General features: G+C 38.1%; 1 protein-coding gene across 16 annotated transcripts in view; it reads left to right on the top strand.

The window, feature by feature from the left end:
• Positions 1–17230, top strand: part of MTM1 (myotubularin 1) — a 43171-nt gene that overhangs the window by 163 nt on the left and 25778 nt on the right. For 3 of the 16 annotated variants that reach the window (XM_088062715.1, XM_088062716.1, XM_014260948.2), the window contains exons 2-7: positions 1663–1809; positions 10445–10516; positions 11425–11497; positions 12956–13050; positions 14067–14177; positions 15069–15170. In XM_088062715.1, the coding sequence (XP_087918841.1) occupies positions 10454–10516; positions 11425–11497; positions 12956–13050; positions 14067–14177; positions 15069–15170 (444 nt within the window). In that variant the 5' untranslated portion in view covers positions 1663–1809; positions 10445–10453. Of the gene's footprint in view, positions 1–140; positions 240–1662; positions 1810–9644; positions 9890–10444; positions 10517–11424; positions 11498–11718; positions 11887–12955; positions 13051–14066; positions 14178–15068; positions 15171–17230 lie in introns of those variants that run through there. The other 13 variants (XR_001332117.2, XM_014260950.2, XM_014260946.2 and 10 more) reach the window with 9 other exon arrangements.

Raw genomic sequence — 17230 nt, 5'->3', positions numbered from 1 at the left:
TGTGTCGTTGGGGCCCGGGAGTGTCTGGTGCGGGGCTCGGGAGTGTCCGTGCGAGGCCCGGGCGGCGTCCATGGGTCTGGGGAGTGTGTCGGTGGAGCCCAGCGGCTGGCGGAGCTAGCTTTCCCGGGCTGTTTGTGGCCGCTTGGCTCCGGCTTTTCCTGATTCACAACCCGATGTGCAGCATCCATCCGGGAGTGAGACGTTGCTGAAGTGTGGCTCAGCAGAGACACCTCTGAAGTGTAGTTTTTACCTTTCTTGTTAAATCCTCTCCTGTGATGTGAAAATATCCCGAGTGCTCTTGATTAGCTTTCAGACCTTTAAGCCGCTGTAATGTTCATTTCTGACTGGCTTAAATTTTCTGTGGCATGCGACTTCTTTCAGTGTTCATTTGTCAGGTGACAAGCTGAAACCTTCCGTTCCAGAGCAAACTTCTTAGTTGATTTGAAGCAAGAAATAATTCTTGAAGATGACAGACTTTTTGCTTGCTGGTTTTTGTGTTGTGGCATTCAGAAGGCATGTTTTCTAGTTTGTGTGGTTGGTAGATTTTGGGTTGTTGGTATGGGCTTTTTTCAGATGTACGTGTTTTAAGAAGCATATTTTCTTTTTTCACAGAAAACCTCATTTTCTTAGTGCTATAAAAACAGCATAGGCAAACTCAGTGTTAAAATTTTGAGAATGTTTTGTCATGGGTCTGTAGATTGGCTTGCCACAATAGGCACTGACAAAAACTGAATGTTTAAAATGTAGTTTGGCTCTATGTCACAGCTGCTTTTCTGGGGCAGGAATTGTGCCCATTGCTTGCTAGTGGTCATACATTTGTTTATCATTAGCCACATTCAAAGGACCAGGTATCTCATGGTGCAGGAATAGTATGATGTAAAACTAGAACCTCTTCCTTGCCATAGTTTTCTTTTTAAAGTTAATTTGTGTTTAGGTGTTAAAAAAGTTAGACTACACAATTATTAACAGAGTCTTGACACACAAAACTTCTGGCATTGTATGCGACTTCATTGTGTACCAAGTGTCCCAGGAGATGAGCTATAGAGCTGTTTTCAATAAAATGTAGAATTTTTCCTTTTTGCGCTGTTTTTGCTTGGTCAGAAGGAAACTTGCAGAAAACACACTTGCCAAAGAGATGGGCATGTAGCATTATCAAGGTTGATCAAACCCTAGTGCTATTGTATTCCTGTATGTAGAGTTACAGAGTTAGTTACCAATAGTTAATTTAGAGTGCACAACTGATTTAATGAGAAGTAACTGTAAAACTGTAGATATTTGTGTGTTGTTTTAAAGGACACAAAATACTAGTTTCCCTAAGAACTTGAATGATGTAGAAATAAGTTGTTTTTTTCCATGGTTTATTGCTTCTGACTTTGACAAGTTACATAGCTTTTCTTATGTGAGGAAAACTGACTTAGAAACATTTTAAAACCTGTTCTTAGAATTTTAGGAAAGTTCTCAATTCCACCTACTTGATGCTAAATCTCCTGCCATAAGGTAAAACGTAAAATAAGTTCATACTGTTTGTTTCCTTTCTCCAAAATGCGTTTAATAGCAATTTTTCTGGGATTTTGCTTCCTTTCTGAAGTTTTTTAAAGTAATGTCAATTGAAATTTTCTGGCAGTGTTGACAGTGTCTTCTTACCTGTTCCATTCCTGTTAGAGGCCAGCTACAGCACAAAAGTCAAATTGTAAAGTTGAAGGAATGAACAGAAGTTTCCTGTCATCTGGCACTGAAGTGGGCATCTATATTTTATACAGCTGAAATGACTGGTTAAATCTGGAGACTACTGAGCAAGAGAAAACAAAAGTAAGTGGCTTTAAGTAGACCGTAGTACACTTTTGTGTAAGATGGAATGTGTTTTTTCCCAACCATATCTAAGTAACTCACGTGCTACATTGTTGCATGTAGTGCGTGGAAAGGCTGTACAGAGACTGGGATGTGACTGGACCCATCAGTGTGGAAAGTATCCAAGTTTCTTTGCCCAGCAAAGTCCCTGCCTATTGCTTCAAAGAGAGCACCCCCAGAAGTGTGGTGGTGCCCTGTGAATGACTTAGGCACGGTAGTCCCAATGTCTCCTTTCTTGGGGATGGAATCAAGCGATGATTTGTAAACGACTTCATCATAGTCTATAAAGTCATAGTATACTTGGTCTACTTTTTTAAGTGCAGACTAGCTCAGAATGGTATTTTCTTGGCTTTATGTGTATTCATGTAGTGGAAGTTGGAATTAAGCATCAGATGGCAGAGGATGAGTCTAATGGGTTGTACATGTTCTTAAAGAAAAGTTGGGAAGAATGAGTAGGGGGGTGTAGTTTTAACTGTTACAGTGTCATTTTTTAGTACAGTATATCATTGCATAACAGATGCAATTTTCATTTCTCCTGTGGAATCATCAGTTAAATCTTTAGCAACAGAACTACAGTGGCCTAAGGGGATGTCTTTCAAGAAGAATGAGCTGAGATCAACTGAAGGCTTTCTTAATAGAAAACTGGGAAGCTGTGTTTGCTGTCCCATAGGCTTTCCTGTCAACTGCATCAGCTTTTGACAATGTGGGAGGTATGCATTCCCGGCAGGGGATGCGAAGTAGTGAAAATAGACTGTGTGGGTTTAGAAAGCCACGGATCAGCCTTCAGGCATAGTTTTCCTACAGATGTAATGTTGATTCTAGAGATAATCTGACAAATGTTTCCTTAAAAAACCCACTCCTGTCATTCCACCTAATCTAGGTAGATTTAGCTGTTAGAGGGAAAACGGCTGCTTCCTTTGGTCCACTCACAGGACTGAACTTCCAGTTTAGAGCTCAGCTACCAGACTGAATATTAAGAAGCAGTCCAGGAAAAAAGATAATCATAGCAAGGGAAAGTTAGTACACATAGAACAAATACAAGATTAATAATAAGCAAGTACAAGTGGACAGATATGATTGTTAGCATAAATTGCAAGGAATAGAACTCTTGACAATTGCTGGTAAGCAGGCCTTGGGAAATAATTTTATGTATTACTACTAAAGAAGGTGCTGCTTTTATTTGTAATGGTGATATACAGCACAAAAACTATCTATCCAGATCCATGATGGCATGTGTTCTACTCTGTCACCTCTCTTTGTGAGAGAACCTGTAATTGTCTTAAAAAAAAGCTTGCCAGGATAAAAGCTAGGCTATCACCCTAAGCTATATTTTCAATATAATACTAAAGGAGGAAGCAATTGGGTTGATAATTAGAAAAGTAACATTACAGACCTTTTTGTTAGGTCTTGTTGAAGGTTGTGATTTACTTTGAAAATAGGATGGGAGTTAAATTCCACATAATGTGAAGACAGTAAAACAAAAGACTTCAAATGCAGACAGGAGAAATATCAATCAAGGCAGAGCTGAGAATTTTTTTACTTCCTCCAGCTATTCTTTATTCAGTACCTGCCTTCAATGTGTAAGAGGATTTTCTTTTTAAGAAACTTATGCATAGAAGTGTGTAGGATCTGGTGGCACTGAGAAATTTTCTGACAAACTTTCTGCCAAGTTGTTTCTTTTGCTGCCATTTATACATTTCCATTGTCAGGACACCAGTGTTTGTTAGTGTGAGGTCTTTCTTCTGATATCTTGAAAATTTCCTGCTCCTTCTTACGGAGCCTGTAAAAATCGTGGGCAGGCAACTGGCACACTCGTAATTGGTTTGGTGAATTAGCAGTCACTTGACTGTTGTGAATTTTGTTTGTATTTGTTTGTGTTGAATCCTTTGGGGACAATGACTTGACCTGTCAAATGCAAGGCACATTAGGGAACAAAAGAATGCTTTTTCTGAGGGAGGGAGCATTTCTTACTCTTCAAGACAAATTCAGTAGTCCGTGTTGAGTTGTGCAGCTGCCGTACTAGTCTCTGCTGTGTATTCTAGCAGAGAATTGGCAACAATTCTGGAGTACATCTTTCTTAGGGGTGGGAAGCCTGGTGTAGAATCGGTGCTGAGCAAACAGCTTTGGATTGAGAGGGTTTTTGTGATACTGTTTTTGAAGGATACAGATTTTTTGAATATTGTGATTATTGATGAATTTGATTTAGCTGACTTGACCTCAGAAGGGCAGATAGATTCTACATGGACAGTAGTCCATTGAGGCTTGCACTGCTGGCATGCTTTGTGTGTTCTGGTTAAAACTTGAATTGATAAGGCTTGCAGAGAGACTTGAAAGCTCATATGGTTTCCCTGGAAAATGTAGATTTAGTAACTACATGCAAATAGGGAATGTTATTTAGACATTAAGGGAGAAGACCCACTAGTGGCATAATCCAGATCAGCAGAATCATGAGGATCCACTTGGGGAAAGATGAGGACTGTGACCTCCATTACTAAGAGGTTATGCTTGGAAAGATTTTAGACCCTATAAGAGTGATGGTAAAGCGGAAATAGGTGATTCTGTGATCTGCTAATTGAGATAAGAGAGCACAAACATCATCATTATGGTTAATGATTCTGGACTGCAGTATCCCTCCTGTGAAGACAGGCTGAGAATCAGGGATGTTCAGCCTGGAGAAGAGAAGGCTCCAAGAAGACCTTATAGCACTTTCCAGTACCTAAAGGGAGTCTAAGTGAAAGATGAGCACAAACTTTTTATCAGGACCTATTTTGTTAGGAAAAGGATGATGATTTAATGTAAAAGAGGGCCAATTTAGACTAGTTAAAGGAAAAGGCTTTACACAAGGATGTTGAAACATTGTCACAGGTTGTCCATATGATCTCTCATCCCTAGAAACATTTGAGGTCAGGGCTCTGAGCAACCTGAGCTTACTTAAAGATGCCCCTGCTCGTTGCAGGGGGGATTGGACCAGGTAGTCATCTGGTCCATAGACCAGATATAGACCATAGAGGTCCCTTCCAGCCCAAGCAGTTTTGCTTCTAAATCTCCCCTGCATTGGTATCTTTCACTATTGCAGGAAATTGTTGTTGGGTTTATATCCTTTGGAAATATTTTTCAGTAAATATTTATCCAGTGTGGGATTTCTGTGAGGTTTCAGTTTGCGTATTTTAACTTTTTTTAAACTGGAATTCTTTGTTTTATGCTACTTCTTTTTTTTTGTAGCATTGTAACTTTGGAGACTTCTGCTACGTTATTGTTGTTTCTGAGTATAGTTCCTTTGTGCTAAAATATAAGGAGTTAAATGAGCTTGAAAGAGGTGTATTTCTGTGGACTGGATTAGTTGGTTGTGGCACTGTTGTCTCACTGGTGCTGTTTTGTTAGAGACAGCTGGTGTCTGGAAAACTGCGTTCATTGCCTTAGATCTTTCTTGTGTCTTGTTTTGTACCCCTGTATGTCTTTATATCTTCTCCTAAAATTTTATTAACCTTCAGTAAGATGAATGACTACTCTTGACTTCATTGGATTAAATACCTATTCACCAGTGTTAAAGATGCTGGTGCTTATTTTGGTGACTCTGATAACTGAGATGCAGCTGTCGGCTTGACACTTCAGGACTGCCGCTTTTCCTTATATATTTTGTAAAGGAGTTATGTTCTTTTCTGCTTAATACTTAGAGTGAAATATTTTTTTTTCCTTTTTTCCTTTGTGGTTGTCCTAGCTTATTTTTGATACTGTCTTAGAAATTCCTGGAGTACTGCACTATTCTGTATGTTATTTCTGAAATCCTACATATGATGTATTATCTCTTCTGTGCATTTGTAGTTCTGATAGATGTGCCTTTGGTTTTAGGACTTTGTATTTTATACTTTTAATTTTATATGGGAAACACAAGGCCGTATATTCATACTGGCTCTGTATGTTGCTACTATAGCAAGGAAAACTCTACCAGCATACCTTTCAAACATTGCTGTGAGTGTCTCCATTCCCATGAATCCTAGGAAGCACAAGTATAAATATCAAGTTTAATGAAAACACAGATTGCAAGTAGTTTAATTGTTATTGTAAGATCACTGGAGCCTCCATTTCTTGATAGTGTTACTATATTAAGTTCTGGTAACTTTAACAAAGCTTTGTTTATCAGCTCAAGTTAAATCCAGTAAAATTGCTTTGCCTCCTTGCTATTCTAGATTCAGGAATGACTGTTCAACTATTGCTATCTGCAGGAGCAAAGTTGTCTGATTTAAATTTGCAGAGTAATTATCTTTCTGTTCAGATGCTGACAGGTACAAAGTGTGAGCTTTGTAAGGTTATCAATTTTTGTGCAAATCTAGAAGTACATGAGTGATACTGGGGAATAAAATGTGCTTGCAGTGGAAAACTACTTGAAAGATTTCTCGCTGTGTGGAAGGACTACTGCTGCCCCATGATAATGAGAAAGTTGTAGCTATTTTAAGACTGTGGTGGAGTATGTTTTTTTGAATTGCTCATGGCAGTATTATGTTGGGTGGCTGCCAGAAGCTGCTTTTGTACATAGATTAAGAAATAATATTAAAAAAAGGAAATATTTCATGTTCATTTTAAATATTTTTGAAAACTTGTTTTCTCTTGATACAGAGAAATCCATTTCCTTAAGGGTGTGTCTTTCTTTGATGGGTACTTTTAATGCAGACTTAATCTTGTCTGTTATCTGAAGATCACAGAAGCGTAATCCAGTTGGTGGGGACTTCAGGAGGCCTCCAGTTGAATGCCTTGCTCAAAGCAGGATCAGACCCAGTTGTTCAGAACTCTTTCCAGCTGGGTGTTAGAAACCTCTGACGATGAAGACTGCAACTTCCTTGGGGCCTGTTTTTACAGCTTGACTACCTTACACTGCAAAAGAAGGGGTTTGTTGGTTTTTGGCTTTTTTTCCCTGAAATCAAGCTGGAATCTAGTTTGTTTTGATTTCTTTTATATCTTGTCACTCACCCCTTTGAAGACCCTGGCTTTGCCTTCTCAGCAACTACCTCAAACCACCCACTGAAGCTGTCTCTTCTTCAGGCTGAACAACTCCCAGTTCCTTTATCAATGCCTCTTTTGTGATGTGGACACTGTTCTAAATGCTTTCTAACAAGTGCTCTATAATTAATTATTAGGACTTAGTTTACTTATGAAAATATGGGTAGTTATAAATATGCTTATCAGTATTTGGGATTTTTAGACATGACTGAATTTCAAAGCAATATTTTTTTAGCATTAGACTTATTCTTCTACTTGCATACTGATTATTTGAAACTCATTAAAATTTGTGAAAATGTTTGATGGATTTAAAAAAATACTGTGAGAGATAACACCTTATCTTCATTACACATTTATTCAACTTGATTAGCTCTGAATAAGTCTAGTTGGCATCAGTGAAGTGTTAGAAATGAAACAGAGTAGTTGGTTGTGATTCTATAGTGAAGTTCTCTATAGAAATTGAAGTCAGATAATTAATTTATTCTCACTGTAAAGTATGTTTAAAGAAACGGATCTGGGGAGAGTTGGGGGAATCTTACACAAAGTAAACTTGCATACACAGAAACATAAACATCTGCTTCAAGACCACACACGTCTTATTTGCTTGAAATGGCCTGGTGGGGTGGCAGCATGCGGGAAAGGGAAGCTCTGTTGTGCTGTATTGTCCGGTTCCTCAAATAGAATTTTTTTCTGAGAACCTGACAGGACCTCTGCCTATTTCTTTTAACTTTTCCACATCTCAATGCGAATTATAGTCAGTGTTCTGGATTATTTCAGAATCTTACCTCGTGTAATGCTACAGTTCAGCCCAAACTTAGTGAATGTGCAGTAAAAGGAGAAATATTACAGAAAGCAAAGGAGCAAACAGAAGGCTTTTGAAACACTTGGTGCTGTTCCCTCTGTGAGCAGCAGGAGTACACTGCAATTGGAAGGCATAAGGAGTGTCCAAACAAGCCTTTATTTCTCAGCTTTCACAGTGGGCTGGCTCTGAGGTGAGTGTCCAGGGTCCTGGTTGGGCTCCTGTGGCCTCTGCTGAGCTCTTCCTGTGGCTTTGCTGCTGGAGTAGCTGCCCCAGTGCAAGATCAACAGCCAGCTTGGGTGTGCTGGTACCTGCTGCAGTCAGAATTTCCATTTTGCAGCACAGATCTATTCAGGGCTGTTACATCCTTTACAAGTAGCTTTTCTAGGGCTTGTGTATGCTCTCTTGTCTCTTGTGGATGGTGCAGCCTTAATTTAAATTTACATGAACTCCTGTTAAAAGTTCCAATTACTTAGTCTCTGCTGACATAGAAAAACTGGAGCTGGTGTGCCCTTGTCTCACCTGTCATTTCTCACCTAAAATATGAAAAAAAGGACACTTCATATGCATTTTTTTAAAAAAATAACTTTCTGAGTAAATATGCCTTTTACCTTTACAAAATCTTGAACTTCTGTAAATTGAAGAATCTCTTCTGAACAAGTATTGGATATTAACAAGTTGGCATAGCAATATAGCAAAAGTTGAAGCTACCTTAAGTTTATAGTATGTAAGATATTGCAAGGAAGGAAAAGCTGTGAAAATATCTTCTCTTAATAATCTGTGGTCAAAATATTAGACTCAGTATTGCAACCATATTTCTGTGGAAGGTAGTTTTGCAAGGATAATGATTTAATTTTGATTGCTAAAAAGCATTGCACTAAAAGTAGTTCTGGGCCCTTGTTTTAATGTTTGGAGAAAGTTAAGATAGCTGGAGACCCAGAAGGGAGTTAGTAACCTCTGTGTTCAGGGTCACACAGGCTCTGTGGCATTCAAAAGCTTTTTTTCTTTTTTTTCAACTGAATGTATGTTCCTTTTTAATTTTATTTTTTTTTGTGGAGGATGTGATTTTTACTGCTAAGCTGAATCACTGAATATTGCAGTTTTAAAACACAATGTCAAGTTTCCTGTGTTGCTAATGAGATTTGAAGGACTTGGGTAACAAACGTGTAGAACCTCAGGATGTGGTTTTCCTCTTTATTCCTGCACATTTGTGTACTGTTAAAGTGATGTCAAAGCATTTTTCCTCTTGTAGTTTAATGTGTCACTGTCACAGAACTGTTGCAGTGTCATTATTACCCCACTGTTACACAGGAGCATGGGCTGCTTTTCATGGTGCAGAGATCTGGCCAAACTTTCCAGTGTTGAGAGAGGAGAGACAGTTCTGTTTAAAGACTACAAATTTCTGCAATAGAAACAAAGATTGTGTAGTCTGTAGTTGTCTCCCTCTTCCCCCCCCTCAAGCAAACAAACAAACAATCTCTTCAAGACTGCTGTGTGTTGTCAGATCAGTTGATGGCAGGAGTGTGAGTAGTAAAAGGGAAGTGCTTTCCCAGTGTTAATTCTAGAATTCCTTTGTGCAATATTGGGAAATTAAGATGATGAATCCTCTGTCACACAAGATTCTGTCTTTAATTAATACCATTAAAAAAAAAAAGAAAATATTTTTCCTTTAAATACATGAAGGTTGAACAGACCAGAGGGCCACTCTTTCTTTTGGTGTACTAACTGAAGCTTCAGTTAGGAAATGGGGGATTGTTTTTAAACAGAGAAGTACTGTGGAACTCCTGCTTTTTCTTGTTTTGTTTTTTAAACTTGAACCACTTGCGTGTGTTGACATGCTTGTGACTTCCAAGAGCTGTGCAATTATACTCCAAATAGGTAGCATTTCATAATATGTGTAAACAGTTGTTGCAAGGCAGGGATCCTGGGGGCGGGTCTGACCCCCAGCTTCTGCCAGCAAGGCGCCCAGATAGCCAGGCTGTCCCAGGGGACAGAGCCGCTGTCAGGGGTTCTGCAGGCAGCCTCCAGCCAGGGGTAACCTTGGGAGCACGGGCAAGGGCTTTAAGTGATCAGCTCTTTTAGCAGTAATTTCTGCCCTGTGATCAGCTCTGTTCAGCCCAGCCAGCTCCGTTCCAGGGTTCCCCTGCCAACACAGACAAGAGACGGTAGACCATATGATGTTCTACGGAGAGTCCTTTAATGCAGGCTTCAGCGAAGGGGCCCAGTGATGGTCTAACCCTGAATTGGGTAAAAGCTGGGGCTTTTATAGGGAGGGGGAGGATTGGGAAGGGGACCAATGGTCTGAGAGGGGATAAGGTGACCAGTAGTTAGCAGGGAGATAACATGGGGTCCTGAAGCAGGAAGGGATCCCCAGCTTAGTCACAGTGACTAAGTAGTTTCATCTTGTCTTAGGGGATTGATCTCCAGGGAGGATGCCGCAGATGCCTGTCAGAGGACTGGGCCTCCTCCACATACAGTGACTTAAACACTAATGTCTGTTTACTGAACTAATACTAGTATTCCAACATCTGAATTCCATTATAGAGCTTGAGTCAGAATATTCCTTATTTTAAGACCCAATAGCAAAGCTAGTAATGAATTTCTTGTTAGGTTTGGATGTTTTTGAATAGTAATCTTCAATTACGAGGGATTGTGTAATTTTTTTGAATTACTAGTAGCTTGCAAAACATTCTTTTAAGTTCTTGATGTCTACCTGTGGACCTCAAATGTCTAAAATCTCTCCTGGAAATAGTCTGTAGCTCAGGGGGAAGTTTAAGTTTCCAATTTGTGTTTACTTGTCAGATACCTGGCATGGCCTCATCATCAACACCTAAATATAATTCAAACTCCTTGGAGAATTCCTCAAGTAAACGGGTAAGTGTAACTTTTTCCATGTTTTTATTTTTGTACATCAGATTTCCCAGAGAGCATTGTCTTGCATATTTGGTTAGAAAAATAAGTGTTTAAATGGCTTCTTGTATGTATATACTTATTTTTATTGCTAAAATTCTAATGCAGTTAACTGAGATGATTTAAATATCTTTTGGAGTAGGTGGGCAAAATATTCTCTATCATAGCCAGTGAGAGGCTCCCTAAAGTAAGTTCCAATGTACTTAATCTTATCCTTGCTTTCTACCTTGAAATATTCTGTGGCATTCTTGAAAATTTTTGGCACTTTGTTGCTTTAGATTCTGTATTGCAATTGCTAAGCTATACCTTGTCATGTTTGTCTGACTTAGTTTTAAGCTGTTTATCTAGAGTGAAAAATACATTAAAACAATCTAAATGTCTTCCCCTTCTGCTTTCTAATGCTGTGCAGCTGAAGAAAATGTAACCAGGGTGCAAGAGCAGAGAAGCTACTTAATGTGGTCACAAAAGAGTAGATTGTGTGTGACAGTTGGGAATACATTACTTAGGTAATTTCAGTTGAGTTGTTCTTCCAAGCCCGATGTACCTGGAAAATTAAGTGCACAAAACTTCCAGAGAATTTACAGTATAGAGGTTTAATTCCAATTTAATACAAATAACTGACCATTCTTTTAAGAGAAAGATTAAAACCTGCTTATATTTCAGATCTGTTCAACCTTTAAATGTTTCATAGTTGCATTTTAAGATAGTGGTGTGTGTTCCTGTTTTGGAATTCAGTGTGTGAATTCCTACTTTGGCAAGACCTGTTCTCTCCCATGAAGGAATTACCTTTAAGTTTGATTGTTTTTGTTTTTAATCTGGAATTTGAAATTGTAAATAAACTATGATATTCTGTTTGTACTTCTCTTCTTTAGACTCTAAAAGATGGAGCTAACTGGGAACAAAATGAAGAAATACCTCATCTGCCAGGAGAGACCAGGGTTACAGGTATGAGGCTTGATAGCTGCCTGATGCAGTGATGTTCAGCAGTCTGGCAGACACTTGTATCTTACTGAATGGTTTTGTAATTTGGACTGGTTTGGGCTGGGGGCAAAGGTAAGTCATGCTGAAATGTCATGAATTTTTCAAAGAAATTGTGAAATGTTATGTTTATCAATTTTCACAAATAACTTTTAAGTGTTTAAAATCTTTGTTTCTACATGTGGCAGGTCTGCCATGGAAAGAAATTGCAAGTTGTGTCCTAATTGTATCTACAGATTAAGTAGCACATGTTGGGTGATGAGAGATCCTCCAAGCTTTGTGAAATCAAGGGAATTCTATGTTCCACCCACTATGCATTGATACCTTGTAGAGTGATGTGGAATCTAAGCCTAAAGGTGAATTCCCAAACTACCATCCTATGCTTCCTTGACACAAGAGGGGATGAACAGGGCTTCTTTGCTCTTGTTGCCCTTTACATAAAGAAATGCTGTAGCATGAGGGAGATTAATGTATCATGTAGTTATGTTGATGGAGGCTCTTCCTGAAATGGAAGTTTTAGTTGGGGTCTATGTTTTGCTTCTGCAGCTTCTCCTCCCCTATGCCCAGTTTTGTTGGGTGGATTTGTAAACAAGATTGGCTCAGTTGAAAGTAAAGTGGTGATTCAGAGGAAGTAGTTTTATTTTTAATGAAGGTGTGAGGGAGAGGGTGTGGGACTAAGATGGATGTATGATGCGATACTTATGGAAATTGTCTGTGTTTTGGGGCACTGCCCTGGAATAGGGCATTTTTTGTGGAAGGCAGATAAATAGATTGGGCTAAAGAAATGAGGGGACAGGAAGAAACAAATGGAAGTCTTTAATATCATGGTTGGACTCAATGGTCTGAGATATCTTTTCTAGCCTGAACAGTTGTGATACTGCTTGCATTGCTTCACTTAAATATTTTTGAGTGGTATGTCTTAATATCTGTTCTGTTACTGTCCTTGCTGAAAAACTGCTGATGGACCTAGTCTGTCTCAAATTGAAATGTAATGTTTCTCTGCAGCATGGTGAGTTCCCTAAACACTACAACTGGAACTACTACTTCAGTAGAAAATTATTTACAGAATGGTGTAATAGTGTGAACAATGTATTTGTTCTGGGATGGTGAATAGACTATGATACAGTAATAACAGTACTCCCTGTTCTATGTCCTGCCCTCTCCTGTGTAGTGCTGAGAAAGAAAACACAACTATAACTAGGGAAGGCTACTGAAATCTTTGCATTTAATTTGGACAAGTTTAGCATATGAGTCTTTCACATTTTCCTAATAATTCAAGAAGATAAAACTCAGATGTATTACTTTCTAGATTCATTCACCTCTGAATACAGTTCTCGGTTTATTTTACTGCTACTTAAATGATACTGTCCTTAGCTTTCATTTTGTCTTTTCACAATCTGTTAAGAAATACTACATTTCTTACAGACAAGGATGTTATTTATATGTGTCCATTTAATGGCCCCATTAAAGGAAGACTGTACATCACGAACTACAGGTTGTACCTAAGAAGTATGGAAAATGTGAGTAATATGTCACAATTACTTAATGGGATGAGTTGGCTTTAAACTCCCTTCTGTTCACCCCCACTGCCTTTGATTTATCTTGTGGCCAGTTCATTTGTTTTAGTTTTGGCATACATATGCTTGTGGAATTGCATGGGAGGCTTTTTGCTTGAAATGGTATGTAATGTTTGTAATTACCCTGTCTTAATTCTGAAATGACTAAATAGTAATTGCTTTTGTGCCACTGAGAAATCTGTATAAAAATATAAGTTTTTTAAAGTTAAGTGTATTATAAAAGTGTGGTTTTTGCCTGGTAAAATGTCAGTTTAGTCACTTACACTGAACTGATACCTTTATCTTTTGTCTCTCAGAGCTTTTTTGATAGCTGTTCCCTTTACACTTAATCTGTGATAAATCAAGGGCAGCAACTAATGATGTGCAATAGTTCTTAAAATGGCTGTCAGTAAACCGAGACTTTGATTGTACTGGCTGTTAGAAGAGAAAAATGCTTTGAGCAGTAGAACCTTACGTGAGTGATGGGAGTGGTAAATGTGTTTGATAAGCAGTAACATGGAAGAGAGTAAAATGTGCTTGTGGTTGCTTTCATAGTATGTTTTTTTAAAAAAATAAGGATTTGGGACTGTTGAACTGAGGTCTTTCTGGCTGTAGCTAACTGTACTAGTAATGTCTTTTTTTCACTTAGTTCTGCTTTTTGCTGTATATCAATAAAGCAGTATTAGCAAGCTGGGACAATCACTATGTCGCAGAAGGCATCTCTTAGGGTATTGCCACTGTTTTCCCTGTGTACTGAACAAGGTACGAAATATTTTTCTAGCATGTTAAACTGGAGGATGCTCAAGGCTGTAGAGTGACTGTACAGACTTCATAACATGCTGGGAGAGGAGACTCAAAGGCAGAAATGTTTCTTTCCTGTATGCATTTCATGTCTGCTTTCTATTCGGGAATGCATAAGAACATTTTGCTTGAGTCTTCTTTTCCCATTAATCTTTTCCTTACACAAACTTTTCTTGCAGGATCCAGTTGTGATTTTGAATGTTCCATTGGGTGTAATTTCAAGGATTGAAAAAATGGGAGGAGCTTCAAGCAGAGGAGAAAACTCTTATGGATTAGATATAACCTGTAAAGTAAGACTTTCCAGTAATTCGGAAGGAAATGAAATCTAGAGGGTTTTTTTCTCACTGTTTACCTATTTATAGGACAGGAATAGTACATGCTTATGGATGAATTTAAAAACAGCTTTTTGAAACTGGACAGGGAAATACCTTTTGTATAAGGGGCTGTTTACCTGTCCTCCCTGCACTCAAGCAGAGGGATTGATATTGCTTTTTAATTGACAAGGTTTTGCACATCAGTTGTATTTTAGGGCGTTATTCCTGCACCAGTTTATTTTATTTGTTCTAAAAGAAATATTTATAATAATTCTGATGTCTTTGAAGAGCACCTCAAACAGGGTCTTTGTAAACTATAGAGCCAGTGAAAAGTTTATGTAAAAAATATCTGTAGTCTTACAAAAAATTGTCATCATGGAAAATTATGGTCATAGGGAAGTTCTCAGTGGATAATTCAGGGTCCTTTACTAGATTAATTGATTGTGTGCACATTTGATTCTTAGCAGTTAATGTGCAGATTGCTTATTTTTAACACCAGTGATGAGAACATAGGAACTATGTATTCTACCCAGATTACTGGCAAATCTTTCTTTTAAAAACAGAGTAATTCCCATCCTGCAAACTTTCAATAGCTCGTGAGACTTTTTAGTGAATCAAATAGAGCCATTTCTTGTGGCTTCATGTCAAAGTGCCATTTGCAGCACACAGAGTGTGGTACTGCTTTCTTGATTCAGTTCTTATACTCTGTTCTATTTTATGGGATAAGAAGTAAAACTGAACATTCATAAGGGTTTGAGATGTATTACAAGCAGATTCTAAATCATGTTTGGTGTATAATATAGCACTTGTACAGAGAGAAGAATCTTACAGCTTTGGTTCACCTAACAGATAATGGCTTTGTTTTAGGATATGAGGAATTTACGGTTTGCATTAAAACAAGAAGGGCACAGTAGGAGAGATATATTTGAAGTCCTCACAAAATATGCTTTTCCCCAGTCACATAACTTGGTAAGTTACATAATTTCTATTCATATTTCTGAGTTGTAGTAATGCAGAGTTCTTGCCAATTAGCTTTACCTATTTGACCTAGAAATGGCTATATCATGGCTGCTTAAAAAGTATAACCACAGAAACAGGTGTCAGGATAAACTGAGCAGCAGCTTTTGTTTTGTATATTTACAACACTTAAATCTATACATTTTGTAAAATTATGGATATACTCCAGATATATGACTGAGCACCTCTGCTCCATACAGATTTCATTGCTTAGAAACTGCAAGTTATCCTCCCTCATTTGGGAATATAGGGAATATGTACCTTGCTTGATTTCTTGAAAACATTAATTAAGCAAGCAGTCTCCAAGGCGATGATAAATATGAATCACCAAGGGTTTTATTTCAGGAGAAGAAGCAAGGTAAGACAGCACTTGTTTTCTTCATCAAACTAAAGATTTAACAGGAATACATTTATGAATTTGCTCAGATTTATTTCAGGTTAAAAAAGCTTCTTATGGAAGGAATTGAGCAACAGTGATGCAAGCTAATCATTATTTTCCATTTTTTTTAAATCTGTGCATTGTCCTTAGTGTGAGTCATTTGACTTCTCTTTAGTAAATGCTTTGTTTAGTCCATTGTAATATTAAATTTACACTTTATTGGTGTGCTTTATTTGTATAAGAGTGCTGTTCACAAAGTATTGGAAGGTTCTGCTCTGAATTTTAAGAACTTTGTTCAAAGAATTCAAAGTATACAAGGCTGTAGCAAGAATCTTACTTCTTTCCAGGAATGTGTCAGTCAATGGGCTGGACTCTATAAACATTTAATTCTTTAAAACTTTTCTGCAGAAATTTTCATTCAATATGCAAACTTTGGAGTGAAAGCATAAGAGAAAATAAATGCTTTTGTTTGGAATATTTTGTATTGTTAATGAATAGGCCTTCCAAAATGAAACAGATTTTTACATTTGGGTAGGTGTGAGGAGCTGTAATCACAAAGAAGATGGTTGTTGAAGAAGTGAATATATCTAATTCTACTGTTGCCAGTTTATCCATTTTAAAATAGAGAATGATTGAAGGCATGATAGGATATGTGAACCTTGAAAGTATGATGTGAAAGAAGAAGCTGTATGTGGAAATACCAAGTCATGGAGAGGTTCAGGTCAAACGTGTCTTCTAGACATCACGAGGTTCTGGCTTCTATTGCAAGAGGGTTGTAGATTGGGTTATCCAGGGCACAGTAAAGTGTATTGTTGAATATTTCCTGTGTTGTAGATTCCATCATGCCCATGCAATCTCATCCACATTATCATACTGAAGAATTTTTTGGTTTTTTGAAGATTGTATGTAGTGAATATAGGCAAAACAAATTGTAACTGACTTAGAACAGTGCCTTGTTGTATGTAGTGAATATGGGCAAATCAAATTGTAACTGACTTAGGACAGTGCCTTGTGGGATAATCCAGCTATGGGGTGTGAATACCACATTGATGAGATATGGACTTGTATTAGGTTCATCATCCAAAAAGACCTGGAGATCCTGTCTAGCGGTGGCAGTGAGTAATGTGTGGATTTGTCCACTTCCTGCTTTATTTGCTGGACCTGTTGAACCTAATAAAGCTCATCATTATATGGCCTTTGTGAAGGCCACTTGCCAACAGAAGTTTAGCTTAATAACAAAAGTCTTGGTTGAGGCAGTAGTAATTTGGCCCTTGGATTCAGTAAAGCACAGAAGTTAGAGAGATGTTGACAATGTGGAGATAGAGTGGCTGTACTTTGTCTCATAACTACGTCTGAGGCAGAGTATACCCATTAGAAATCAGGATTAATTAGGAGGGCAATAAAGTGAGCCTGTGTTACATCTGAAGTTGCAGCTGTCCTTACTTTCTAATGTCACAGTGTGAATGAGCCCTTAACTTTAACATGAACTAAGCAAGTGTGTGATTTTTTGGCAAGCAGTTTAAACTGAACCTGCCAAAGATAAGTGTTTCTGCCTGGTTTTCCATTCCTGCCTTGCTTTTTGCTTGTGAGTTTGCTATGTGAGTTTGCTATGTGAGTTTGAGGCTGCATGATA

Source organism: Pseudopodoces humilis, chromosome 15, assembly GCF_049639895.1.
Source record: "Pseudopodoces humilis isolate 2021_Gansu_Grassland_sample_001 chromosome 15, ASM4963989v1, whole genome shotgun sequence".
NCBI classification, from domain to species: Eukaryota; Metazoa; Chordata; class Aves; order Passeriformes; family Paridae; genus Pseudopodoces; species Pseudopodoces humilis.
This window is presented reverse-complemented; position numbering and strand designations above follow the sequence as displayed.